At 48.1% G+C, this 26,968-nt stretch overlaps 1 protein-coding gene and 1 long non-coding RNA gene across 3 annotated transcripts in view; one reads left to right on the top strand and one right to left on the bottom strand.

Moving 5' to 3' along the window:
- LOC306756473 (glutamate receptor ionotropic, kainate 2-like) overlaps positions 1-26,968 on the top strand; it is a gene marked incomplete at both ends in the record, with an annotated part of 320,056 nt that overhangs the window by 130,509 nt on the left and 162,579 nt on the right. For both annotated transcript variants that reach the window (XM_079241205.1, XM_079241206.1), the window contains 3 exons: positions 1,280-1,461; positions 3,370-3,423; positions 9,176-9,349. In XM_079241205.1, the coding sequence (XP_079097331.1) occupies positions 1,280-1,461; positions 3,370-3,423; positions 9,176-9,349 (410 nt within the window). The remainder of the gene's footprint in view (positions 1-1,279; positions 1,462-3,369; positions 3,424-9,175; positions 9,350-26,968) is intronic.
- LOC306756474 lies at positions 254-7,606 on the bottom strand. The gene is made up of 3 exons (XR_013771321.1): positions 7,388-7,606; positions 795-980; positions 254-711 (listed from the first exon to the last, which is right to left on the bottom strand). It is a non-coding gene; the product is annotated as an uncharacterized lncRNA (long non-coding RNA).

Here is a 26,968-nt window from a genome sequence, read left to right as displayed (position 1 = left end):
GGAGTGGCGTGCTGGGATGGACATAGGGAAGGACAGTGCAGTGCTCAGGCAGAGGTCACAACCAACCTCTCCACTGTTTCCTTTTGGTTGTTTTGAGTTGGGAGTCTCTGGTAGTCCAGTTTTCAGGCCCATTGCGTGGCTGGTTTGAGACTGCTCCCTTCTTTTGCTTATTTCAGCTGGGCTTCCTTCTCCTTTGGTTACCGTGGTTTTCTTTAATAAACTTAGTCAAACGTTGCTGTTTGGCGTTGGTCTCTCTTATAGGTTATGATTCCTACTCTAGCCGTATTATTGTTTTGTTTAGGGACTGTAACAGAGGAAAATGTTAGATTCTGTTCTGGATTTAACAGGAAACGATGAAGATAAAACTGGAGAAACATGATCAGTGATGATCATCCTCATCAGAACCCTCGATGCAGCATCTTGGATCAGATGGAGACTTTTCAGGACATTTCTGGGACAGAACAATAATCTTGCGGGAACAAATCCAGGGACGAGTTTTTTGCACCATGATGAGACAAGATGTTCTCATTGTGGGAATATTTTTTAGCTAAACAAAGGAGGTCCTAAAAACACGTTTTATGCGTGAGCCAAAGGTCAGATCCTGGTCCAGATTACATCCAAGGTTCCTCACTGTAGTGCTGGAAGCCGAGGTAACACCATGCAGAATTCCACCGATCTGGTCGCTGGACAGCTGCTGTTCCACCTGAACCACTGCCAAATAAGTAATAATGCATGTGTTTCTGTGGAAAATATACGGCACATTTCTGGCTACAATCAATGTCTTTATTCTTTACCTCAAACCCCAGTCAGTTTCTTCCACAACACGGACTCTCCAGGTGTTCTGCAAACATCAGTGAGACAGAGCAGGAGCGATAGCGAGGCGAAACTCAGTGAATCGGTCTGCACATGCTCATGTCTTGGTTGAGATGGTAAAGGGAGAAGCAGAGGGATGCTGGGAAGGCGAGGGCAGGGGGAGGGGGCTAAAGACAAATGGATATCATTAGAAATGAAGTGACAACAGAAATATATTCCTGCAGTGATTTTATCCTCATTCTAATTATAACACCACCACCACCAAATAAATCAGACATAGCTGTTAACCTTAATTACCACAGAAGTTACGTAGCATGCATGTATTTGGAATTTCCTCATCAGAAACAGATTGCTCTTGTTGGAAATAAGTCTGCACCACTTGCAAACAGACTTTTTATGGCAATGGCTCTGTAGAAAAAACAAACAAAAAAACCTTTCTTTGTTTTTTTTGTGATTTTCCCCACAGGTCTGATTCGATTGCAAGAACTTATCAAAGCACCGTCCCGGTACAACATCCGCCTAAAGATCCGGCAGCTGCCTGCAGACACCAAGGATGCCAAGCCGCTTCTGAAGGAGATGAAAAGGGGAAAAGAGTTTCACATCATCTTTGACTGTGGCCACGAAATGGCTGCTGGGATCCTCAAGCAGGTTTGTAGGACATTTCTGGTTGTAGCTGGATGCTCTAACTTCCACATGGAGGTAGAGCATTGGTGGAGGTAGGCAGCTTGGTTCCTGATGGACAGTTTTCCATGAATGGCACAGTTTTGTGGAATGACTGTTGGAAAGTCTTGTCAGATAAGGACTGTTTGTCTTCGTTGTGCCATCAAATATAAATGTAGCTCGCTATGTGGACTCCTCAGAGACAGATATCAGTTTGAAGAGGTGGCTGGATAAAATAAGATACCCATTGTCCTCAGGATCCAAAGATGGAACAACAGGACAACAATTAAAACCCTGTAAAAGAATAGTGAAAACTAAAATGAGTTAAAAAGAAAATGATTTACTACTAAAACTGGCTTCAAATGTGTCCAATGCAGCATTAAAACTGGAAGCATGGTGGAGAAGCATCGTCCTCCAGGAACAAATGTGGAAAAAACATCCTGAATGATGGTGATCACTTCAAACACATGTCAAACTCAGGGGCCATGGGCCACTTCTGGCATGTAAAAGAATTATTTTTGGCTGTATGGTGAATGCATGGCCATAATACAGGTCCCACCATGCATAGCTCACTCATTCCCCAGCAGCCTGCTGGAGCTACTCACCTGTTTCAGTTTTCAACAATTATTTTCTTCCTCAAAACGGGTGAATGAATAGTGGACTTTAAAAACGTGTTTTAGAGCTGGTAGGAATGTGTTTGCCAATGTAAAGGGCAAAGCTGTGTCTTCTGGTCGGAGACAGTGTGCACATAATGAGAGAAGAAGAAGACAGTGAAATGAAATTCTGCAAAGCAGGGTGGTGTTGCAGGAGGCTGTTCCAGAGTCTCTGCTGGTTGCAAAATCAGCTCTGCGTTTTACTGAGGGAGAATTTGTAAAAAACCTGCATCATAAGAGTTTACAATGCCGTGAGCCCAAAAACACACAAGAGTTTTTAAATGAGAGCCTCAGCCGAAGTTTCCCTGCCAGCAACTGCGAATCGAGCAACATTTCTTTCTGCTATTTTACTATATAAAAGCCATGATTGGTGTGAATATTTCAGACATCACAGCCATAGTTTGGGGCTTGGGGAAAGTCAGTTCTTCTTGGTCGGAGGTGCACGGTTCTGTCCTGGGAAAGCATGGCGTGCTTCCTCCGGTTGGGAAGTGGGAGCAATGAAACAGGCAGTGAAAACCTTCTTTCTTTGGGAGGATGTTTCAGTGCATCCAGCTACTGCTTGTCAGCTCGTACTGGGGACACCAGGGTTGCCAGGTCACGAAGTCTGATTTTGCAGATCAGGTTATAAACTCCTGTTTCTGCTGGGTTGAACAATTTAACAAAGACTGAGAAAAGAGCAGGTTGTAGCACTGCTTGAGTCCAACGTGTCCAATGCCCTGTCACATGTTTAATCACTGCTGAAGCGTCATGCGTTCAGCATCTCACTTTTAAGATGATTTGGATAAAGGTGCAATGCACTTTAAATCAACAAAAAGGGTTAGGGTTAGGAAACTGTTTCTAAACCAACACCCACAGCTCTCGTGGGCTGGAGGGGCTCATTTGTTTCCCCATGATCCTGATGTTCCATATCAATAGCATCATGCATAATCCGCCATGATACTCCATTTATGGCAGAAGTATAAACCAGACTTCTGCCTCTTGTTTTTTTCTTCTTCTTTTGGCTGTTTGTCTTTCGGTGGGTGTTTGTTTCTCTGAGCCTGTGGGTACAGTACTGTTGCAGAATATATGCCTCCTCAAATTACATGGTATTGCAGCCACTGATTCAGTCACACAATGAAACTGGTAAATGCGTGTGTGTGTGTGTGTGTGTATGTGAGCAGAATATGACAAAATATTGCATCTGCATCCTTATTCATGTATAAATATCTTCCTCCCTGTCTCTTTCTGTCACTCTCTTTCTTAGGCTCTGTCCATGGGGATGATGACAGAGTATTATCACTATATCTTCACCACACTGGTAAGTAGAGGAAGTTACACGACACTTCACAGTCACTCTGGCGTTTGTAGTAATTCATCGTTCTACAGTATGTCCTTTAAGATTTGTTGCATGCCTAAAAAGGAGATTTGCTGCCATGATGTTTTGGTTTTTGGTCTTTTTTTCTGAAATGTTGGTTCCCAGCTCTTCACATACTGGCGTGTGATTTGTTCTGTATGCAGGAGGTACCTCTTTCTCATCCATTCCTGATCATTCTACATGATTAACGTGTGTCAACGGTACAAGAATAAAATAAATAAAAATAATCTGGAATAAAATAATGATAGAAATGTTGCTGTTTCTTTATTCATGAATCAGCAGATTTAACCGGATTTTTGATCTGTTTTATGATTAATATCTAGTTAAAGCTTGAGCTAAGATGAATATTTACAAGTCCACACTCAGAAGCTCAAGCTACATCTGACATCATTTACCTGCCGTCTTTCAGCCAATCAGAGCCACGCTGCTCATCCTGGTGCCCCGGGCCGGATTATCTGGCTGTGTCTCATGTCGGCGTTATGACAGACCTGCTGTGAATATTTGGTAGAATTAAATCATAAATGTGTCCTAATTTGGTCTTCATCATCATCTTCATCATCATAAACCCTTTCAAAGCAGCTTCAGCTGAACAAAATGTTTTAGCTCAGTTAAAACCTTTTAAGGCATAAAAACAACATGAAACATAAAAAGAATATCAACATTAGAAACGTCATTGCTGCTGCAATACTACTACTACTACTACTACTACTACTACTACTACTACTACTACTAATAATAATAATAATAATAATAATAATAATAAAAAAGATGATGATAATAATAAGTCTACACTGGAATGTCTGTTCCAAACTTTCTACAGCTCCCTGAGCACTTTGACGTGCGAACCGCTGCATGAGGCGCGCCGTAACTCTCAGCGCGTGGTGCAGCTACAGTTTCTGGAGACACAACGGCGGGAAATGGCAGACAAGCACTGCACCTTGTCTCAACTCAGTTCTGGAGGTTTGGTGGCCTCGACTGCAAAAGCAAGTCTTCTTTGGCTAAAGCATTTAGCTTCACAGCTTGTTGCTAGGATACGAACAGTGCGTGTGACGCACTAGTTGGATGCCTGAGTGGTCTGTAAAAGCTGCTTCTGCCACCACTGACAGAGCCATCTGTCATCATGACATCCTTCTCCCTCTTCCGTTTCTTGTTTTGAGATACTGAGAGCTTTCCTGTTTGTCCATCTTTAGCTGCAGATGACAACAAATCTCAGATGAAAACACCTGCTCCCCCGCACACCTCTAGAGCACCTAGAGTATGAAGGGGGTGCCTAATCCGTAACGGGCCTCTTTTATTATTGATCATAGATACACAGAAGCTGTTCTTTATAGAAAAGACATACTGGAAATCATTTTCCCCCCATTGCTTTGGAGCCCCCCCCCGGTCTAGCGCCCCTATGTGGGTTTTGTGGTGTGGTGGTGCGTTTGCTCGACTGTCTCTGTACAAGATCTGTCTGTGACGAGTTGGAGGCCAGAACAGGTTGCTTTCAGTTTCACACTTTCATCATGACTTTTAAAAGGTTCTTGTTAGGAAAAATGCTGCGGACCGATGATGTGAACAGAAAGCTTTTGTACGTGATGAGCAGAGAAGATTTTCACGAAAAGAACAGTTTCCTGTTTTTACTGTGAGAAATAATAGATGTACTCCAGACACCAGCAAATCACAAGAACTATCACTAAAGACTGAACATGGAAATGGAGTTTGCTGACACTTTGACTGTGGTCGCCATGCGTCCCAAAAAACCAATCAGGTGAATGATTATGAAAACGTGGTGAAACGCCGTAACTGAAATGGCTCTCCAGCAGCTTGTTGTCGGGTCTGTCCATGACCCATTGGTTGGAATCATCACGTAAAACCTGCAGGACACCGGCCCAGCTCCAGAGTTGGTGATCATTATCCAGTGCAACATGGTGCCGGATGGATGAAAAGGACATCCAAACAAACATTTGGATAAGAACTTAGAGAGTCAAAGCCTTCCCAACTCCGTCCATGACCACATGGACGAGCGCTCTCCAGTGAACTCTATGAACAGAGAATCATCAACAAGCAAAGGATTTTAGTGTTGCAGGGAGCAGTGTGAAGAAGATTGGCCTGCAGTTTGGGTGATGCATGGCCAAACGTTATCATTGCATCACGACCGGAAAACCAACACACCCCACGGCTGTGGAAGTGGTGGAAAGCTGATTTACCAAGAATTTACAGCTGTGTGAATGCTTTCTGCTGAGTCGGAGTTACCTGCTGTGCTGAGCTCGCTGATGCAGAAGTAGCTCTCAGTTTTAAAGTAAAATAGGAAAAATCTGAAGCCCAAACTGATGTTGATGTGTTTAAAATGATTAAGATCCAAAGGCATCTTTATCTGCTCGGATTACAGTTATGAAAGAAGCTTCACGTCCTTCTGTCCAAGTAGCAGTGTGACCTCAGAGTGATAGGTCACCATGCAAACGTGTTTTTGTGCCCCCCACCCTAAACACAACAGTGACTCAGAGAACTGCTGCTATCGTCGTGTGACGAGCCGCATACACATCCTGCAAAGCAGCCTTTCAGCAGCCCCAGAAGTCTTCAAGACTTTGCTCCTCCCATACTTTCCACTCACTGCTAGCCAACATGAGCTCCTTCATTCACAAAAACAGCCTGTTAAATACTCGGCAAGAAGCCAGAAGCGTTTTCCGTTTCTCAAGGCCATGAGAACAAAATGGAGTCATTCTGCTCTCACGGGCACGGGGACAACTGGCAGCGCAGGGCTGTGATTGGTTAGATATTTGAGGTGGGCGTGGTTAATGCAGAAAAGCTGCCACTTTTGGTTAAATGGATCATTTTAATGAACGCTCATGGAGGTGGCAAGCAACTGAAAGACTGAATAAAACATATGTGACATGGAAAGACACGATTCCGCCGTGTGCACAACCATGCCCTGCCATGAACAAAGCTTTTCTATAGGGAGTAACCAGGTCAACTGTTCATGCCCATAGAAACACAGACACCCACCCAGGTGCAGGATGAAAGATGTCTGCAGGATGTTCTCCTTGTGATCCATCCCTGCTGCAGAACAGCTACTAGCTTTCATTCATCGTTTCTTATGTTGGAAATGCAGCAGCTAACTAGTAAGAAGTCGTTATTAGCTCTTAATAACTACTTGCATCTTTAAACGTGTGTCTGGTCTGTCTGAGGTTAGCTGCTGCTTTCACTTCATAAATGTTCCACATTTCACCTTTCAGGAAATCAAATGAAGCAACGAGGAAGCACCTCGTTTAAAAGGCAAACATGCACAAGGACGACACAACCGAGCCTTTCAAATCTAAATCTGCAGCAACTCCACTTAGAACCGTCCCAGAAAGTGTCTGGAAGGCGTCTAAACAAAGACACCTTCATCTTTTCTGCAAGGTGCCGGTCACATCAGAGTGAGCGTTTTACCTCATTAGCTGGTGGTCCGATGACTATCAAGCATGGATCAGCTAGCATCAGTAGCTTTATTTATTTACACAACCTTATGTGCATCATTCATTTTTAATATTCAGTTCAAAATCAAAAATCCAAACATTAAAGGGGCGTTATTGTGCTGTTTTGAGTTTTCTGAGCTTTTTACAGTGTTTTATAATTAAATACTCATCAGACATGTGAGCAGCACATTTTTTTCATCACATAACCCAGATGAAGGCAACTCTGGTGCTCGAGTTCCACAGTCCTGCAAATGTTAGGAGTTTCCCTGCTGCAACACACCTGATTCAAATCCACGGCTAGTTAGCAGACTTGTACAGAGTTTGATGTCAGGTCTGCTGATTAGGTCTGATGTGTGCCAGGTGTGTTGCAGCAGGGAAACTCCTAACTTTTGCAGGACTACCTCTGACATAAAAGCATGTTTAAGTTTTAAACACTGAAAACACTGAAAACTATTGTTTTTTATACTTACTGTTACATGCAACATCTGTCATGAGCATGTCTGTGTGACTCCTCTCCACATCCATCCTGAGTTCCTCCAACAGCTCTGAAATGCTGGAAAAGCCTCATGTTCTGATGATGTGTCCTCGTTCATCCCAACAATATTCACACAAGTATGAAAAAGGTGTAGTGTGCGTCTCCTTGCTTTGTTTCCACGTCTCCTTGTGACAGTAACTGCAGCCATGTGCACAGCTCCACACACAGACTGTTTGCATGTCCTTTTGAAACATGCTAAATATAGACGCAGTCGCTCCCAGGTCTGATAGATCACATTGCAGCTGCTAAATTAGTATATTTACATTTTCTCCTCCCAACACACAGAATAGCTAACATACTAACTATTTTGCACTATTTTACTCTTTTGGAAGATGCAACCCTCAGTGCGTGCTGTAATTAAACCAGTTTGTACTTCAAATCAAAAACAGCCAATTTTTAGTTTTTTGCTGGTTATTTATTCACAGACCTTAAAAAAATCACACTCTCATTTTGGCTTTTTTCTTTGTTTGTGTTTATTGTTCTGAGACTGATTTCAGCAAATGCGTGGTTTTGTTTGTTCTAACTCCACACGTTGGTCTGCTTGGCTGACGCTAACCTGAGATTAAAGGCGATAACTTCATATAAACTGAAAATATGTTTTCCAGATGATTTCATGGCACCATATGTGCAACCAGGACATTCTGATTATCAGAGAACTGTTGACTTCCAGCAGAACAGCAGAACACTGCAGCCGTGTTGAGGCAACGTGCGATCCGCCTCTTTTGGCATCTGATTTATTGCTAAAGAATATAGAAGAATAAAAGCAGCAGCTGAAAATGTCCCATCTCATTAACATGCCAACTAAAATCAGCCTTCCTTTATTATCTGACGGGCAGGATGTTTCAGGAGTTTGTCTCTTTTACTTAAATCTTCCTCCGCTGATGAGTTTTCATGCGGTCTTGTTGTCTGTGTGAACCTGATCCCAGTCTTTGTTCCAGGTCTAAGACTTGACTCATATCACACACTCCTCTCTTCCCCCTCTTCCTCTCTATTCTTCATCATATTTTTCTAAATTCTCAGCTTCCTTTGAAACGTTATCTCCTCGGTTTTTCCACTTTGGCGAGCTTCCGAGCGTGTTTACTTCCTGCATCTGCTGCTCATGGCAGAGTTTCTGCTCGATAATTAAATGTCCCTCTGGTGACAGATGAAATACAGAATGCAAACGTGAATCTGGGGGTTTCGACTGAGGGGCTTCTCCTCGTTTCCTACTGTTGTATTTGGCAGAGCTCTGGACTGAAAGTCTAATTCTCCAAGCACAAGTCTGCCAGCCAAGTCATAGCGAGGCCACATATGGCAGCCATTTTCCTGCCAGATTTCTCCTCATACTTCGCTCATCCTGTATTAACTGTTACAGTCCTCTCACACTGTACAGAAGGTTTGAGATCAGGTTGGTTTGCCAGACGCAGACCTCATACTGCCCTCATGTCAGAAATGTAGACAGATGAACTTCTGAAAAACAAGTATTTTCTTCAGAATTGATGAATTAAATGTTTGCTGGGAAGCATGAAGCTCTGGTTCAGCCAGCTGATGAGAAAGTCCTGCTCTCTTTCTTTCAAGCTTGAATTTTAAAACTTGACCATGTTTTAATGCTGTTTTTCTCTGAGCTTCTTTTTATTTTATTTTAAATGATGTTTATATTCTAACATTTCTGTAAAGTACTTTGTGGCTTGCTGGATCACACTAATTAAATAAACGTGCTTTGTATGTTTTCCTCTGCTTCCAGGATCTGTTTGCGCTGGATGTGGAGCCTTACCGATACAGTGGCGTGAACATGACGGGCTTCAGGATCCTCAACACGGAGAACAGCCAAGTGGCCTCCATCATTGAGAAATGGTCCATGGAGAGACTGCAGGCTCCACCTAAACCTGACTCTGGTCTACTGGACGGCTTCATGACTGTGAGTCACGCCGAATGACCGAACAAACAAGTGAATCTAAGGCAAACTGCTAACGGCTGCATGGTCAAGATAAGACTTGATATTTTGATATTTAGTATATCATTTGACAGACTTGTATCATGTCCAGTCTAAAGAAGGGCTGTAACTGGAGGAGACCTCATATTTTTAGTGGGAAAAGGAACTGGGAGCACCGACTGAAACCCAGTTTATGGTATAAGGTCCATGATTTGAAAAAATGAGTGTCAGGAAGTGGATTTCCCAGAGCTGACAGGCTGTTTTTGTCTGAGGTGACTGATGACATAAAACACCGTTCTGGGCCGGATAGACTTGTTAGGATGGGAATGCTGTGGTTTTTCTTGTAATTCCCAGTTATCCTGAGGGTGTCAATGTAAAACCTTTATGAGTCCTGAGTGCGATAAGCAGAGTCTGTCACTGAGATGTGGAACCTGTGTGATCACAGCACACTGCTGTAAAAACGCCTCTTCCACTTGCTTTCAAACCACTTTCTTATCTGGGAACTCTGCCAAAAATGTCAACTCACCAGAGACAAGGAGGAAAAAACTACGTGATAAAGGAGCGAAGAGGAATGAGATGAGGGGATGGATGAAAAACGGGTGAAGAAAAAGAATAGAGTGAGTGAAGACGAGGCAGAAGTCAGATCAGAGTTCTGCTTCATTCCCACATTGACCCTTGAGGTGGTAAATGTGAGGCTGCCTCAGCGGCGTACAGGCTGCTTGGGTGGCGGCGTTCAGGCCTCGGCGGCGTACAGGCTGCTTGGGCGGCGGCGCTCAGGCCTCAGCGGCGTACAGGCTGCTTGGGTGGCGGCGTTCAGGCCTCGGCGGCGTACAGGCTGCTTGGGTGGCGGCGTTCAGGCCTCGGCGGCGTACAGGCTACTTGGGTGGCGGCGTTCAGGCCTCAGCGGCGTACAGGCTACTTGGGTGGCGGCGTTCAGGCCTCAGCGGCGTACAGGCTGCTTGGGTGGCGGCGTTCAGGCCTCAGCGGCGTACAGGCTGCTTGGGTGGCGGCGTTCAGGCCTCGGCGGCGTACAGGCTGCTTGGGTGGCGGCGTTCAGGCCTCGGCGACGTACAGGCTGCTTGGGTGGCGGCGTTCAGGCCTCGGCGGCGTACAGGCTGCTTGGGTGGCGGCGTTCAGGCCTCAGCGGCGTACAGGCTGCTTGGGTGGCGGCGTTCAGGCCTCGGCGGCGTACAGGCTGCTTGGGTGGCGGCGTTCAGGCCTCAGCGGCGTACAGGCTGCTTGGGTGGCGGCGTTCAGGCCTCGGCGGCGTACAGGCTGCTTGGGTGGCGGCGTTCAGGCCTCAGCGGCGTACAGGCTGCTTGGGTGGCGGCGTTCAGGCCTCGGCGGCGTACAGGCTGCTTGGGTGGCGGCGTTCAGGCCTCAGCGGCGTACAGGCTGCTTGGGTGGCGGCGTTCAGGCCTCGGCGGCGTACAGGCTGCTTGGGTGGCGGCGTTCAGGCCTCAGCGGCGTACAGGCTGCTTGGGTGGCGGCGTTCAGGCCTCGGCGGCGTACAGGCTGCTTGGGTGGCGGCGCTCAGGCCTCAGCGGCCTACAGGCTGCATGGGTGGCGGCGTTCAGGCCTCGGCGGCGTACAGGCTGCTTGGGTGGCGGCGTTCAGGCCTCAGCGGCGTACAGGCTGCTTGGGTGGCGGCGCTCAGGCCTCGGCGGCGTACAGGCTGCTTGGGTGGCGGCGTTCAGGCCTCGGCGGCGTACAGGCTGCTTGGGTGGCGGCGTTCAGGCCTCAGCGGCGTACAGGCTGCTTGGGTGGCGGCGTTCAGGCCTCGGCGGCGTACAGGCTGCTTGGGTGGCGGCGTTCAGGCCTCGGCGGCGTACAGGCTGCTTGGGTGGCGGCGTTCAGGCCTCAGCGGCGTACAGGCTGCTTGGGTGGCGGCGCTCAGGCCTCGGCGGCGTACAGGCTGCTTGGGTGGCGGCGTTCAGGCCTCGGCGGTGTACAGGCTGCTTGGGTGGCGGCGCTCAGGCCTCGGCGGCGTACAGGCTGCTTGGGTGGCGGCGTTCAGGCCTCGGCGGTGTACAGGCTGCTTGGGTGGCGGCGCTCAGGCCTTGGCGGTGTACAGGCTGCTTGGGTGGCGGCGTTCAGGCCTCAGCGGCGTACAGGCTGCTTGGGTGGCGGCGTTCAGGCCTCGGCGGCGTACAGGCTGCTTGGGTGGCGGCGCTCAGGCCTCGGCGGCGTACAGGCTGCTTGGGTGGCGGCGCTCAGGCCTCGGCGGCGTACAGGCTGCTTGGGTGGTGGCGTTCAGGCCTCGGCGGCGTACAGGCTGCTTGGGTGGTGGCGTTCAGGCCTCGGCGGCGTACAGGCTGCTTGGGTGGCGGCGCTCAGGCCTCGGCGGTGTACAGGCTGCTTGGGTGGCGTTCAGGCGGCGGCGGCGTTCAGGCGGCAGCGGCGTTCAGACATCGGCATTCAGACGGCGGCGTTCAGGCGGCGGCGGCGTTCAGACGTCGGCATTCAGGCAGCGGCGTTCAGACGTCGGCGTTCAGGCGGCGGCGGCGTTCGGGCGGCGGCGTTCGGGCGGCAGCGGCGTTCAGGCGGCAGCGGCATTCAGGCGGCAGCGGCGTTCAGACGTCGGCGTTCAGGCGGCGGCAGCGTTCGGGCGGCAGCGGCATTCAGGCGGCAGCGGCGTGCAGACGTCGGCATTCAGGCGGCGGCGTTTAGACATCGGCGTTCAGACGTCGGTGTTCAAGCGGCGGCGTTCAGGCAGCGGCGGCGGCGGCGTTCTGGCGGCGGCGGCGTTCAGACGTCGGTGTTCAGACGTCAGTGTTCAGACGTCGGCGTTCAGGCAGCAGCGGTGTTCAGGCGTCGGCGGCGTTCAGGTGTCGGCGGCGTTCGGGCAGCGGCGGCGTTCAGGCGGCAGCGTTCGGGCGGCAGCGGCGTTCAGGCGGCAGCGGCGTTCAGACGTCGGCATTCAGGCGGCGGCGTTTAGACATCGGCGTTCAGACGTCGGTGTTCAAGCGGCGGCGTTCAGGCAGCGGCGGTGTACAGGCTGCTTGGGTGGCGTTCAGGCGGCGGCGGCGTTCAGGCGGCAGCGGCGTTCAGACATCGGCATTCAGACGGCGGCGTTCAGGCGGCGTCGGCGTTCAGGCGGCGGCGGCGTTCAGACGTCGGCATTCAGGCAGCGGCGTTCAGACGTCGGCGTTCAGACGGCGGCGTTCAGGCGGCGTCGGCGTTCAGGCGGCGGCGGCGTTCAGACGTCGGCATTCAGGCAGCGGCGTTCAGACGGCGGCGTTCGGGCGGCAGCGGCGTTCAGGCGGCAGCGGCATTCAGGCGGCAGCGGCGTTCAGACGTCGGCGTTCAGGCGGCGGCAGCGTTCGGGCGGCAGCGGCATTCAGGCGGCAGCGGCGTGCAGATGTCGGCATTCAGGCGGCGGCGTTTAGACATCGGCGTTCAGACGTCGGTGTTCAAGCGGCGGCGTTCAGGCAGCGGCGGCGGCGTTCAGACGTCGGTGTTCAGACGTCAGTGTTCAGACGTCGGCGTTCAGGCAGCAGCGGCGTTCAGGCAGCAGCGGTGTTCAGGCGTCGGCGGCGTTCAGGCGTCGGCGGCGTTCAGGCGGCGGCGGCGTTCAGGCGGCGGCAGCGTTCGGGCGGCAGCGGCGTTCAGGCGGCAGCGTTCGGGCGGCAGCGGCGTTCAGGCGGCAGCGGCGTTCAGACGTCGGCATTCAGGCGGCGGCGTTTAGACATCGGCGTTCAGACGTCGGTGTTCAAGCGGCGGCGTTCAGGCAGCGGCAGCGTTCTGGCGGCGGCGGCGTTCAGACGTCGGTGTTCAGACGTCAGTGTTCAGACGTCGGCGTTTAGGCAGCAGCGGTGTTCAGACGTTGGCGTTCAGGCAGCAGCGGTGTTCAGGCAGCAGCGGTGTTCAGACGTTGGCATTCAGGCGGCGGCGTTTAGACATCGGCGTTCAGACGTCGGTGTTCAAGCGGCGGCGTTCAGGCAGCGGCGGCGTTCAGGCAGCGGCGGCGTTCAGGCAGCGGCGGCGTTCTGGCGGCGGCGGCGTTCAGACGTCGGTGTTCAGACGTCGGTGTTCAGACGTCAGTGTTCAGACGTCGGCGTTCTGGCGGCGGCAGCGTTCAGACGTCGGTGTTCAGACGTCGGTGTTCAGACGTCAGTGTTCAGACGTCGGCGTTCTGGCGGCGGCGGCGTTCAGACGTCGGTGTTCAGACGTCAGTGTTCAGACGTCAGTGTTCAGACCTCGGCGTTCAGGCGTCGGCGCCGTTCAGGCGGCATTCAGACGTCGGTGTTCAGACGTCGGCAGTGTGGCGGCGGTGTTCAGGTGGTGGCGTTCAGACGGCGGTGTTCAGGCGGTGGCGTGTTGGCTGCTGATTAAAACACTGGTTTGCCTCCACAGAGAAGCACATTCCTGTTTGCTGTTTTTTCTTCCCAAACAGCAGGATCATGCTGAGTCATGTTTCCGGACTCATACTGAGGAGTGGGTGTTGCTCACTTTGAGGTCCTTTTGTTGGATTTGTGGCTCCGTCAATAGTTTCCCACTTGAGACCAGAAACGGACTGTGGGCATCATAGCTGGACATATTTAAAACGCAGAAACCTCGGGATGCCTTCGTCAGCACTGAGAAAGTCCTCCTGCTGCCAGTCTGATGTCTTCATACCGCAAACAGACAAGGAAAAAGGACTGATAGTAGGTTGTTGTCATCATGTTGCTCCTTAATATTTCCTCCAGGTCTCTACTGGACAGTCATCCATACTGACTGGTTATAACTGGACCAGTGACGAGCTAAGATTTATGTGTGAGGAGTCGGCCGTGACCGGCTCATCGGTAAATTAATGGCATCTGAGTCAGAGGGGGAGGATTGATTAATTAGGCAAATGGCAACAACTCAGTTACCACTGCATATTGACATGGTGAAAGCTTCTGTAGATGTTTGATTAATGACTTCTTTTCTGAGATATTTATGATTTTGTTCACTTCGCTTCTGTTTTTAGATGAAATATGTAAATATATCCAAGCAAATAGCACTCAGCGAGCCATTTGTGGAACTTTAGCGTAACCTCTGTGCCCTGCAGGGGGTAATAAACACGGGAGCATCAGAGGGTTTAGCTAAGAAAGGGCCACATTTGTTGGGAAGGGAAGAATTAAAGAATGAACACATGAATTAATTTTTCTTTTTGGATGTTTACCTTGGTGAGACAAATCAGGTAAACTAATTCTGCACCTTATTCCGTTATGCTGCCTTCAATTAAGCGGGTGATGGAGAGTCCCTGCCCTGAGTCGTGGCTTAACATGCACCAACAAGAATGACCTTACAAGCTCCTCGCTGTAATTACCATAATGTCTCTGCTTGTTAATTGCCTCCACTGCTTCCTAATTCATTGTGTGCTCTGCTAAAACTGAAACAGTTGCCAACAAAGAATAACGACTAATTTCTGCATCTGGAATTCTTCCTGATGTGAGCAAACAGGCTGACCCTTCAGTCATCAAGGTCGTCTCTCTGTTTGTTGGCATTCAAGGCCACATCGAAGCTGCTGCTGAATCACTTCTATCCCCAGATTACCATAAATATGCCTTAACGGTGGCTACATCTAAATGGGCAGTGATGGAAAGCCATTTCCTTTTTGACAGATATCATTTCAACTGATCCAAACACGGTTAGAAGAAAATGTGACACTGACACGAGACATTTTCCAGCATCTGTATGATCTAAGCCTTGCTGGACCAGCCAGGTGGGCAGCAGAAGAGCCAGATGAGTCACATCCGTCGTGTCAGTAAACAGCTGAAAGCTGTCCGGCCTTACAGCAGCATTCAGCCAGGAAACTCAATAAATAATGGTTTATTAACTCAGGATGTTTTCAAAATAAAAGCATTGAAATGAATTAGAAGATGGAGGCTTGTTTCATAACCAGACGTATCCCCAACACAGAACCAGAACCAGAACCAGACTTATCCCCAACACAGAACCAGAACCAGACTTATCCCCAACACAGAACCAGAACCAGAACCAGACTTATCCCCAACACAGAACCAGAACCAGAACCAGACTTATCCCCAACAGAGAACCAGAACCAGAACCAGACTTATCCCCAACACAGAACCAGAACCAGAACCAGACTTATCCCCAACACAGAACCAGAACCAGAACCAGACTTATCCCCAACAGAGAACCAGAACCAGAACCAGACTTATCCCCAACACAGAACCACAACCAGAACCAGACTTATCCCCAACACAGAACCAGAACCAGACTTATCCCCAACACAGAACCCGAACCCGAACCAGACTTATCCCCAACACAGAACCAGAACCAGAACCAGACTTATCCCCAACACAGAACCAGAACCAGAACCAGACTTATCCCCAACACACAACTAGAACCAGACTTATCCCCAACACAGAACCCGAACCATACTTATCCCCAACACAGAACCAGAACCAGACTTATCCCCAACACAGAACCAGAACCAGACTTATCCCCAACACAGAACCAGAACCAGAACCAGACTTATCCCCAACACAGAACCACAACCAGAACCAGACTTATCCCCAACACAGAACCACAACCAGAACCAGACTTATCTCCAACACAGAACCAGAACCAGAACCAGACTTATCCCTAACACAGAACCAGAACCAGAACCAGACTTATCCCCAACACAGAACCAGAACCAGACTTATCCCCAACACAGAACCAGAACCAGAACCAGACTTATCCCCAACACACAACCAGAACCAGACTTATCCCCAACACAGAACCAGAACCAGAACCAGACTTATCCCCAACACAGAACCAGAACCAGAACCAGACTTATCCCCAACACAGAACCAGAACCAGACTTATCCCCAACACAGAACTAGAACCAGACTTATCCCCAACACAGAACCAGAACCAGAACCCGAACCAGACTTATCCCCAACACAGAACCAGAACCAGAACCAGACTTATCCCCAACACAGAACCAGAACCAGAACCAGACTTATCCCCAACACAGAACCACAACCAGAACCAGACTTATCCCCAACACAGAACCACAACCAGAACCAGACTTATCCCCAACACAGAACCAGAACTAGAACCAGACTTATCCCCAACACAGAACCAGAACCAGAACCAGACTTATCCCCAACACAGAACCCGAACCAGACTTATCCCCAACACAGAACCAGAACCCGAACCAGACTTATCCCCAACACAGAACCACAACCAGAACCAGACTTATCTCCAACACAGAACCGCAACCAGAACCAGACTTATCCCTAACAGAGAACCACAACCAGAACCAGACTTATCCCTAACAGAGAACCAGAACCAGAACCAGACTTATCCCCAACACAGAACCAGAACCCGAACCAGACTTATCCCCAACACACAACCAGAACCAGACTTATCCCCAACACAGAACCCGAACCAGACTTATCCCAAACAGAGAACCAGAACCAGAACCAGACTTATCCCCAACACACAACTAGAACCAGACTTATCCCCAACACAGAACCCGAACCAGACTTATCCCCAACACAGAACCACAACCAGAACCAGACTTATCTCCAACACAGAACCAGAACCCGAACCAGACTTATCTCTAACACATAACCAGAACCAGAACCAGACTTATCCCCAACACAGAACCAGAACCAGACTTATCCCCAACACAGAACCAGAACCAGAACCAGACTTATCCCCAACAGAGAACCAGAACCAGAACCAGACTTATCCCCAACACACAACCAGAACCAGACTTATCCCCAACACAGAACCCGAACCAGACTTATCCCCAACAGAGAACCTGAACAAGAACCAGACTTATCCCCAACACAGAACCAGAACCCGAACCAGACTTATCCCCAACACAGAACCACAACCAGAACCAGACTTATCTCCAACACAGAACCAGAACCCGAACCAGACTTATCCCTAACACATAACCAGAACCAGAACCAGAACCAGACTTATCCCCAACACAGAACCAGAACCAGACTTATCCCCAACACAGAACCAGAACCAGAACCAGACTTATGCCCAACACAGAACCAGAACCAGACTTATCCCCAACACAGAACCAGAACCAGACTTATCCCCAACACAGAACCAGAACCAGAACCAGACTTATCCCCAACACAGAAACAGAACCAGACTTATCCCCAACACAGAACCAGAACCAGAACCAGACTTATCTCCAACACAGAACCAGAACCAGAACCAGACTTATCCCCAACACAGAACCAGAACCAGACTTATCCCCAACACAGAACCAGAACCAGAACCAGACTTATCCCCAACACAGAACCAGAACCAGAACCAGACTTATCCCCAACACAGAACCAGAACCAGACTTATCCCCAACACAGAACCAGAACCAGACTTATCTTCAACACAGAACCAGAACCCGAACCAGACTTATCCCCAACACAGAACCAGAACCAGACTTATCCCCAACACAGAACCAGAACCAGACTTATCCCCAACACAGAACCAGAACCAGAACCAGACTTATCCCCAACACAGAACCAGAACCAGAACCAGACTTATCCCCAACACACAACTAGAACCAGACTTATCCCCAACACAGAACCCGAACCAGACTTATCCCCAACACAGAACCAGAACCCGAACCAGACTTATCCCCAACACAGAACCAGAACCAGACTTATCCCCAACACAGAACCACAACCAGAACCAGACTTATCTCCAACACAGAACCAGAACCAGAACCAGACTTATCCCTAACACATAACCAGAACCAGAACCAGAACCAGACTTATCCCCAACACAGAACCAGAACCAGACTTATCCCCAACACAGAACCAGAACCAGAACCAGACTTATCCCCATTACAGAACCAGAACCAGACTTATCCCCAACACAGAACCAGAACCAGACTTATCCCCAACACAGAACCAGAACCAGAACCAGACTTATCTCCAACACAGAACCAGAACCCGAACCAGACTTATCCCCAACACAGAACCAGAACCAGAACCAGAACCAGACTTATCCCCAACACAGAACCAGAACCAGAACCAGACTTATCCCCAACACAGAACCAGAACCAGACTTATCCCCAACACAGAACCAGAACCAGTTTTCCCCGGTACAGAACCAGAACCAGTCATCTCCAGTACAGAACCAGAACCAGTTATCTCCAGTACAGAACCAGAACCAGTTTTCCCGGGTACAGAACCAGAACCAGTTTTCCCCGGTACAGAACCAGAACCAGTTATCTCCAGTACAGAACCAGAACCAGTTTTCCCCGGTACAGAACCAGAACCAGTTTTCCCCGGTACAGAACCAGAACCAGTTTTCCCCGGTACAGAACCAGAACCAGTCATCTCCAGTACAGAACCAGAACCAGTTATCTCCAGTACAGAACCAGAACCAGTTTTCCCCGGTACAGAACCAGAACCAGTTTTCCCCGGTACAGAACCAGAACCAGTTATCTCCAGTACAGAACCAGAACCAGTTTTCCCGGGTACAGAACCAGAACCAGTTTTCCCCGGTACAGAACCAGAACCAGTTATCTCCGGTACAGAACCAGAACCAGTTATCTCCAGTACAGAACCAGAACCAGTTTTCCCCGGTACAGAACCAGAACCAGTTTTCCCCGGTACAGAACCAGAACCAGTTATCTCCAGTACAGAACCAGAACCAGTTTTCCCCGGTACAGAACCAGAACCAGTTTTCCCCGGTACAGAACCAGAACCAGTTTTCCCCGGTACAGAACCAGAACCAGTTATCTCCAGTACAGAACCAGAACCAGTTTTCCCGGGTACAGAACCAGAACCAGTTTTCCCCGGTACAGAATGTATTCTGTATTTTATTGTTAACATCTTTTAATGACCTTGTAGATAAAATTATCAGACACAATTGAATACATGAAAAATATTTCCACAGAACTATTTTTTATTATTATTAAGTGAATAAACTAAAATGAAAGAATTTTTTCTCTTTAAATCTTGGAATTTGATCCCCAGTGATACCAGTAAGGTTAAAGTACCACATCTACAAAGTGTACTTTTAAATAACAGTTATAAGGAACAGAAAGGTCTTTATGTTTGACTCCAACGAAAACTAAATCTTCATAACAGATGTGTGTACTTCCAAAGGGCATTGTGTTTGGCATGACTAGTACAAACAATAAATATACAAGAAAAGAGGAAGAGTTACAAGTAGATTAAAAGGATACTTGTTTTCAGCATTTTTACAGAAAACGAAAAACACTCAATCGTAGCAGCAACCACCAAATCCACTAAAGAACGCTCTGGAAAAAGTTAGAACTATATCGAATAAAATAGTCCGGGTGTTATGTTTGACATTTCAACATTAAAACAAGAAATCCTTTCAAAGAGAGACTATGTTGACTTCAAGGCACATTTTAATGTGACATCTGAACATTACAAACAAGTGCAAAAAGCAAACTAACACCAACATAAATTTAAGTCAACTACAAAATAAATGGTCTGTGTAAAGTTTACCCTTGGACACTGAAACTGTGCAGTATCTAAAATGAAGCAGAAATAATTTTTTTTTAGTTTGAGAAAAATGGTTAATGCAACAGTACCTTTCAATAATGCAATCTAGTTTCTTTAATCAATATGTTAATTATGTTGACAACAAAAACTAAAATGTACATTTATTAAACTAGAACAATCAACAATAAAAGTCTGCCTAATACGTGTAAATGTGAATTTGAATGAGTAACACATAATTAGAGTAAAAAATATGATCTACCTGTGTTTAAAACGAGGGTCCAGGAAATTTGCAACTGCATTCAAAGGCTCATCTTCAGTGGTGCTGAATCGCTTGTCATAGTTTGAATACCAGTGTCCTCCTAGTTTTCACGAGAAAAGGTTGTTTCAACCATCAACTGATGGGGTGACTTCAGCTGCAGATGAAGCAGAAGAGCTCAGCTGTCTTGTCAGTTCCTCATGAGGGGCCAACACTGCAACGATCTTCTCCAGCAAGGCCCACTGGTCGGCTGTCAGGGTGGCTGGTGGGGCACGGTCTGCCCCATCTGCTCCAATTAGCTTTCAACCATATCATAGGTGCTGGTACATTGTGTTGCCATGTCTTGTTGCAAATGTTTAGCTGGAACTTTAAGCTCTTACTGAATGTCCTCCAGTTGGGCAGGGGCCACTGGTGGGTGCTTGAAGTGGGAAACAGTCTTTCTACCACTAGCCAGAGCATCATTCACCACCAGCTAGAGATTGTGTGCAAAGCACCTCAAACTTTTCATATTCATCTCCTGCATGGTCTTTTTCTTGTTTCTTGCATTGTCACCCAAAAAAACGTGGACACTGGACTCATGTATTTTTCATTTGGCCAGCATCCCCTGAAGTGCTTCAGCTACTAGCTTTCCTGTATGAGCTCCACAAATCTCATTAGCTTGTTGCACGGCACTTTGAGGGACATAATCCGCTTCCACCTAGTGTGCCGTCAGACACAGGAAAGACACAGGTGACACATCTGAGATCCAAATGTCTGTTGTAAAACTTATTGCAGCAGCCTTTCTATCATCTGTGAAATATACTGACTCAGAGTTTCATGTAGTTTGGGAAGCAGAAAGAGAACCAGTGATGTATTTTCATCCTGTTGAAGTGTACCATGGCTCCAGATGTTCAACAGACAGGGGCTGGTCATCAGGGTTAATGAATTCTAATACTTTGTTTATTACAGAGACTTTTTACCTTTTTTTTTTTCAATCTTTGCAAATTTTTCAAATTTCCTAAAAGAACTGGCTACTGTTTGTTGTTACTGTTTGTTTTGCTTCTCTTTTGAGACAACAATCCGGATCCCTTGACTTTTGTCAGGATCAGGGAGTATTTCTGATGCTTGTATTGGTATGGGCCCAACTCGATCTCAGGTGCACAACTTTTCAGAGTCAAAAGTTGTGGTCTGTTTGTCAAGTAGTTGGAAAACCAGGTGGGAATGCAGGTTTCCACCTGGAATTTATTGAGCTTCTCAGATAACAGAGCAGCTGAGTAATATTAAAGCCGCTTGAGAAATCAAAGAACACGATCCTTAGTGCATTTAACCCCAAGAACATTATGATAAACAAACTGTAATGGGTCCTGAAAAGGGTTCTCCTGCTTTCTGAGATGAGACAATTTCTGCAGAACTTTAATGACGTGGGACGTTAGAAGAACTGGTCTGTAGTCATCTGGTTCAGATGGTTGATTTCTTTTAGGTATTGGAATAAGGCAGGATGTTTTCCACAACACACACACTCTTTTCTGACTCAGGTTGGTGTTGAAAAGGTGCTGAAGAATCCAGCATAGTGGTTCTGAGCAAGTTTTCAGGACCCTGGGCCTGACACCATCTGGACCTGTAGAATTGTTGTAGTTCAGTTTCTCCTGCTGTTTCTTCACCTGACTGCATGAGACAGACAGGCTAGAGGTGGAGGCAGATGATGTCCCAGGAGACAGACAGGCTAGAGGTGGAGGCAGATGATGTCCCAGGAGACAGACAGGCTGGAGGTGGAGGCAGATGATGTCCCAGGAGACAGACAGGCTAGAGGTGGAGGCAGATGATGTCCCAGGAGACAGACAGGCTGGAGGTGGAGGCAGATGATGTCCCAGGAGACAGACAGGCTGGAGGTGGAGGCAGATGATGTCCCAGGAGACAGACAGGCTGGAGGTGGAGGCAGATGATGTCCCAGGAGACAGACAGGCTAGAGGTGGAGGCAGATGATGTCCCAGGAGACAGACAGGTTGGAGGTGGAGGCAGATGATGTCCCAGGAGACAGACAGGCTGGAGGTGGAGGCAGATGATGTCCCAGGAGACAGACAGGCTAGAGGTGGAGGCAGATGATGTCCCAGGAGACAGACAGGCTGGAGGTGGAGGCAGATGATGTCCCAGGAGACAGACAGGCTAGAGGTGGAGGCAGATGATGTCCCAGGAGACAGACAGGCTGGAGGTGGAGGCAGATGATGTCCCAGGAGACAGACAGGCTGGAGGTGGAGGCAGATGATGTCCCAGGAGACAGACAGGCTGGAGGTGGAGGCAGATGATGTCCCAGGAGACAGACAGGCTAGAGGTGGAGGCAGATGATGTCCCAGGAGACAGACAGGCTGGAGGTGGAGGCAGATGATGTCCCAGGAGACAGACAGGCTGGAGGTGGAGGCAGATGATGTCCCAGGAGACAGACAGGCTAGAGGTGGAGGCAGATGATGTCCCAGGAGACAGACGGGCTGGAGGTGGAGGCAGATGATGTCCCAGGAGACAGACAGGCTGGAGGTGGAGGCAGATGATGTCCCAGGAGACAGACAGGCTAGAGGTGGAGGCAGATGATGTCCCAGGAGACAGACAGGCTAGAGGTGGAGGCAGATGATGTCCCAGGAGACAGACAGGCTGGAGGTGGAGGCAGATGATGTCCCAGGAGACAGACAGGCTGGAGGTGGAGGCAGATGATGTCCCAGGAGACAGACAGGCTGGAGGTGGAGGCAGATGATGTCCCAGGAGACAGACAGGCTAGAGGTGGAGGCAGATGATGTCCCAGGAGACAGACAGGCTGGAGGTGGAGGCAGATGATGTCCCAGGAGACAGACAGGCTAGAGGTGGAGGCAGATGATGTCCCAGGAGACAGACAGGCTAGAGGTGGAGGCAGATGATGTCCCAGGAGACAGACAGGCTAGAGGTGGAGGCAGATGATGTCCCAGGAGACAGACAGGCTGGAGGTGGAGGCAGATGATGTCCCAGGAGACAGACAGGCTAGAGGTGGAGGCAGATGATGTCCCAGGAGACAGACAGGCTAGAGGTGGAGGCAGATGATGTCCCAGGAGACAGACAGGCTGGAGGTGGAGGCAGATGATGTCCCAGGAGACAGACAGGCTGGAGGTGGAGGCAGATGATGTCCCAGGAGACAGACAGGCTAGAGGTGGAGGCAGATGATGTCCCAGGAGACAGACAGGCTAGAGGTGGAGGCAGATGATGTCCCAGGAGACAGACAGGCTGGAGGTGGAGGCAGATGATGTCCCAGGAGACAGACAGGCTGGAGGTGGAGGCAGATGATGTCCCAGGAGACAGACAGGCTGGAGGTGGAGGCAGATGATGTCCCAGGAGACAGACAGGCTGGAGGTGGAGGCAGATGATGTCCCAGGAGACAGACAGGTTGGAGGTGGAGGCAGATGATGTCCCAGGAGACAGACAGGCTGGAGGTGGAGGCAGATGATGTCCCAGGAGACAGACAGGCTGGAGGTGGAGGCAGATGATGTCCCAGGAGACAGACAGGCTGGAGGTGGAGGCAGATGATGTCCCAGGAGACAGACAGGCTAGAGGTAGAGGCAGAAGATGTCCCAGGAGACAGACAGGCTAGAGGTGGAGGCAGATGATGTCCCAGGAGACAGACAGGCTGGAGGTGGAGGCAGATGATGTCCCAGGAGACAGACAGGTTGGAGGTGGAGGCAGATGATGTCCCAGGAGACAGACAGGCTGGAGGTAGAGGCAGAAGATGTAAATTTGGTAAATTTGCAGTGACTTTTTTGAATTTCTTTAAAAAGAATTGTGGAAATAAACCTGCCTGAACATCTCTACCAACTGGTTTTGTCGAGACTTTTGACTTTTTGACGATGTAAAACCCAAACTAAGTGTTTGTTACAACACTACTGTTTCACTGTTGTTTTAATATTGTTAACGTTTTCTTTTCAACATCTCAACCATTTTCTAAAAAAGTATTTATTTTGTTTATTCTTGGCAAAAACCAACAGAATAACATAGAGAAACATTTTGAATGAATGAACTTTATTAATCCCACAGTGGAGAAATTCCAGTTTCCAGTTCAACGCTTCTCTGGCCTTTTTGTTAGCGTGGATGTTAAACGGTTAAGGCCTAAATGCTGCTGGTAGTTTGTGTCTGTCAGCCTGGCAGTATGTCATTTCCCAGTGAAGACCTCCATGAGTGTAAACTTATCTGGACGGATTTTGGAACCAGGTGGGACATGTCGATCCTGGATAGAGTTCAGGTTGGGAAGAACAGGAACCTTCTGGACCTGTCAGAGCTCACAGAATGAATGCAAACAGCCAACATGCAGGCAGAACTGCAGTTTCTTCACTGCTTGACACACACGTCATGTTCCACTTACTGGTTTCACTGCTCTCAACACGCTTTCTCAGCTGCATCCTGGGATTTGCCTTGAGCAGCTTTGAAATGTTTCCAGAGTCTTTGTCTGGAGATCACGGGGTTTGAAGGAGTTCTCATTAGATGGACACTAATATTTGGTTATTCCCCACTTTGGCTGCAGCCCCTCATGCAGGGCTGAGACGAAGCCATTAGACGATGCTCTTCTCTGCCTATTAGCTGAGGCTCCTCTCAGCTGAGCTTATTCCATCTGCTTGTTTCTGTGCATCAATGCATCTCTGTCTCTCGCTCTGGCTCAGTGTTGGAGCTGGCTGCAGCATCGTCCACATGCCGGAGGAGGAATTTGGCTGTGACATGTTACTGGGACATTACTGCAACAGCTGGCGTAACTTGTGCAGAGGCTGTAAGAGCTTGGCAGTGCAGATGAGGATAAGGAGGAATGATTTTCACCCAGAGAGCCACTCAGCGTTGGCTGTGTATCTGTGTACAACACTTATCTGACAGGAGTGAGGGTCGTCCGAGTCACTTCACTCAGCCTGTTTAGTTTTCACTTAATATGAAAAAAATTAAATTCAAGTCTTTTATGAAGAAACATCAGAGGACATACTTCATATGTATCATGTGTTCATTGTTAAACTGCAACGAATAAACACACCAACACCTGATGCTCTGCAGGTATTGCTGGCTGTAATGCATGTATGCATTGCCTTACCAACCACGGAGGATACGGAAGTCTGGACCTTTCCTTACTCACCCAAATTTCCAAGACATTAATATTTTAATATGAGAAATTATTTAAAATATATAGCTGAAATATCAGAGAAATCAATATGTCAATTTGGGTAAGGAGCCTTTCTTACTATACTGCTTAAAATTTCCTTCACACCCCCTGATTGTGGTCAGTTAGTTAAAAGTGAAATAAAAAATAAACTCAGATTAAAACTAACTAAGGAAGGAGTAGATAACTTTACTGTAAATATGTTAATATACCTGGGAGGAAAGACAAGTAAGGAGAACAGAAGTACTGAGAGAGGAAGAGAATGAAGAAGAGGACAGGATAGATATGTTGGCCTCTTTAGATATTTGGGCGGTCATGGGTGGTAGGTCTCAGTATTTAGCTGTACATATGATATAAGACAGAAATACTATTTTTAATTTTAATGACTTTCTGTTCAGAAAGAGTCTGGAAGAGGATTTGTTCAAATCATATCACTTCTCAATCAAACTTTATTTTCATCGAGACACATTGTGTGCTTCGTTATTACACAGACTGTTTCCGTTCCCATGACCTAATCAGTAAAGCCACATGATGGGAGGAACCATGTCAAAGTACAGCAAATCATTCTATCAAACAACATCATAGAAGGCATTAGCATAAATAGAAAAAAATCAAGATACAACCCCCTGCTATGCTACCTTGTCTTTGTTTTGTGAACCATGTAACTCCTCAGGTCGACAGTTTTATCCTCGCATTGTGCGACGAGAACCTCTTCCATAGTGTTACAGTTACTGTTCCACATTCATCATTTCAGGCTCCAGAAAACATCCATTTAAAGCAGAAGGCAATAATGACCACAATTATCTGTAAACCTCCATTTCCACGCTTTGCGCAGCATCGTGGTGGTGCTTGCAGATTACACACTTGGGATTCAGTTCAGCTCTTTGTTCATAGTTCAGATCAATTAGAACAAAAACAACACAAACCTGCGCTGGATGTCTCGGCATCCATGCAGCAAATCAGCTTCTAGACGAGATGCCCAGTCAGTGATATGAACAGGTATGAATAGAAAAATGGGGAAATGACAAGAAAGTCAACATTAGAGTAATAAATAAAGCAGAGAACACCACCAGCATGGATGGATGTGGACTCTAGTCTGTTCAATAAAAGTGTAAATAAGAATATTACAAGAGGAAATATGATGCAGAAATAACCAAGCAAAGACGCATACATGTGTTTGTGCACATTATGCGTGTTTGTATTTGTTTATTGCTTTTTTTCATTTGTTTTTCAGTGTCTAATGTGCATTTATCTTGGTGCAGAGCAAATGTGTGTTCCTGGTTATAAATGTGTTGCTGCTGATTGTTAGCTCTGCCTGCAGGCTGCAGCAGCACAACCCACAGCTGGATTAATGACTTGCAGCCCTCTGGTGTCACCACTGGGTTCCTGCTGAGACAGCCGTCCCCTGAGACGGGTTACTGCCACAGTGCAGGCCTAATGTGGATTTTAAAACGCATCACACGACACCCCCTGCCCCCTTCCCCACCCCCTTCTGCAATACACCACCCTGAACCCTGAAACATGCACCAACATGCCGCCCCTCCACCGCTGTTTGCTGACGGCTCATCAAAATTTCTGGCCCCTAGAGAGGATGGATGGTGGCCTCACACCAGTCATGCATAACCAGGAAAAACAAGAATAACTTCAGGAGTCCAGCTTCTCCAGTTCAGGAACAGTGGCACATTGTTGGTTCTTTCATTTTATTCTCTATTTTACTCATTTGTACCACAGACTGAATTCACCATGAAAAATTGCTCCAGTGAAGTCTGGATGGAAATAAAAATGGAAAAACA

Source organism: Telmatherina bonti (genome assembly GCF_933228915.1).
Source record: "Telmatherina bonti genome assembly, chromosome: 5".
NCBI classification, from domain to species: domain Eukaryota; kingdom Metazoa; phylum Chordata; class Actinopteri; order Atheriniformes; family Telmatherinidae; genus Telmatherina; species Telmatherina bonti.
The sequence above is the reverse complement of the archived record's forward strand: the minus strand, read 5'-3'. Positions and strand labels throughout refer to the sequence as shown.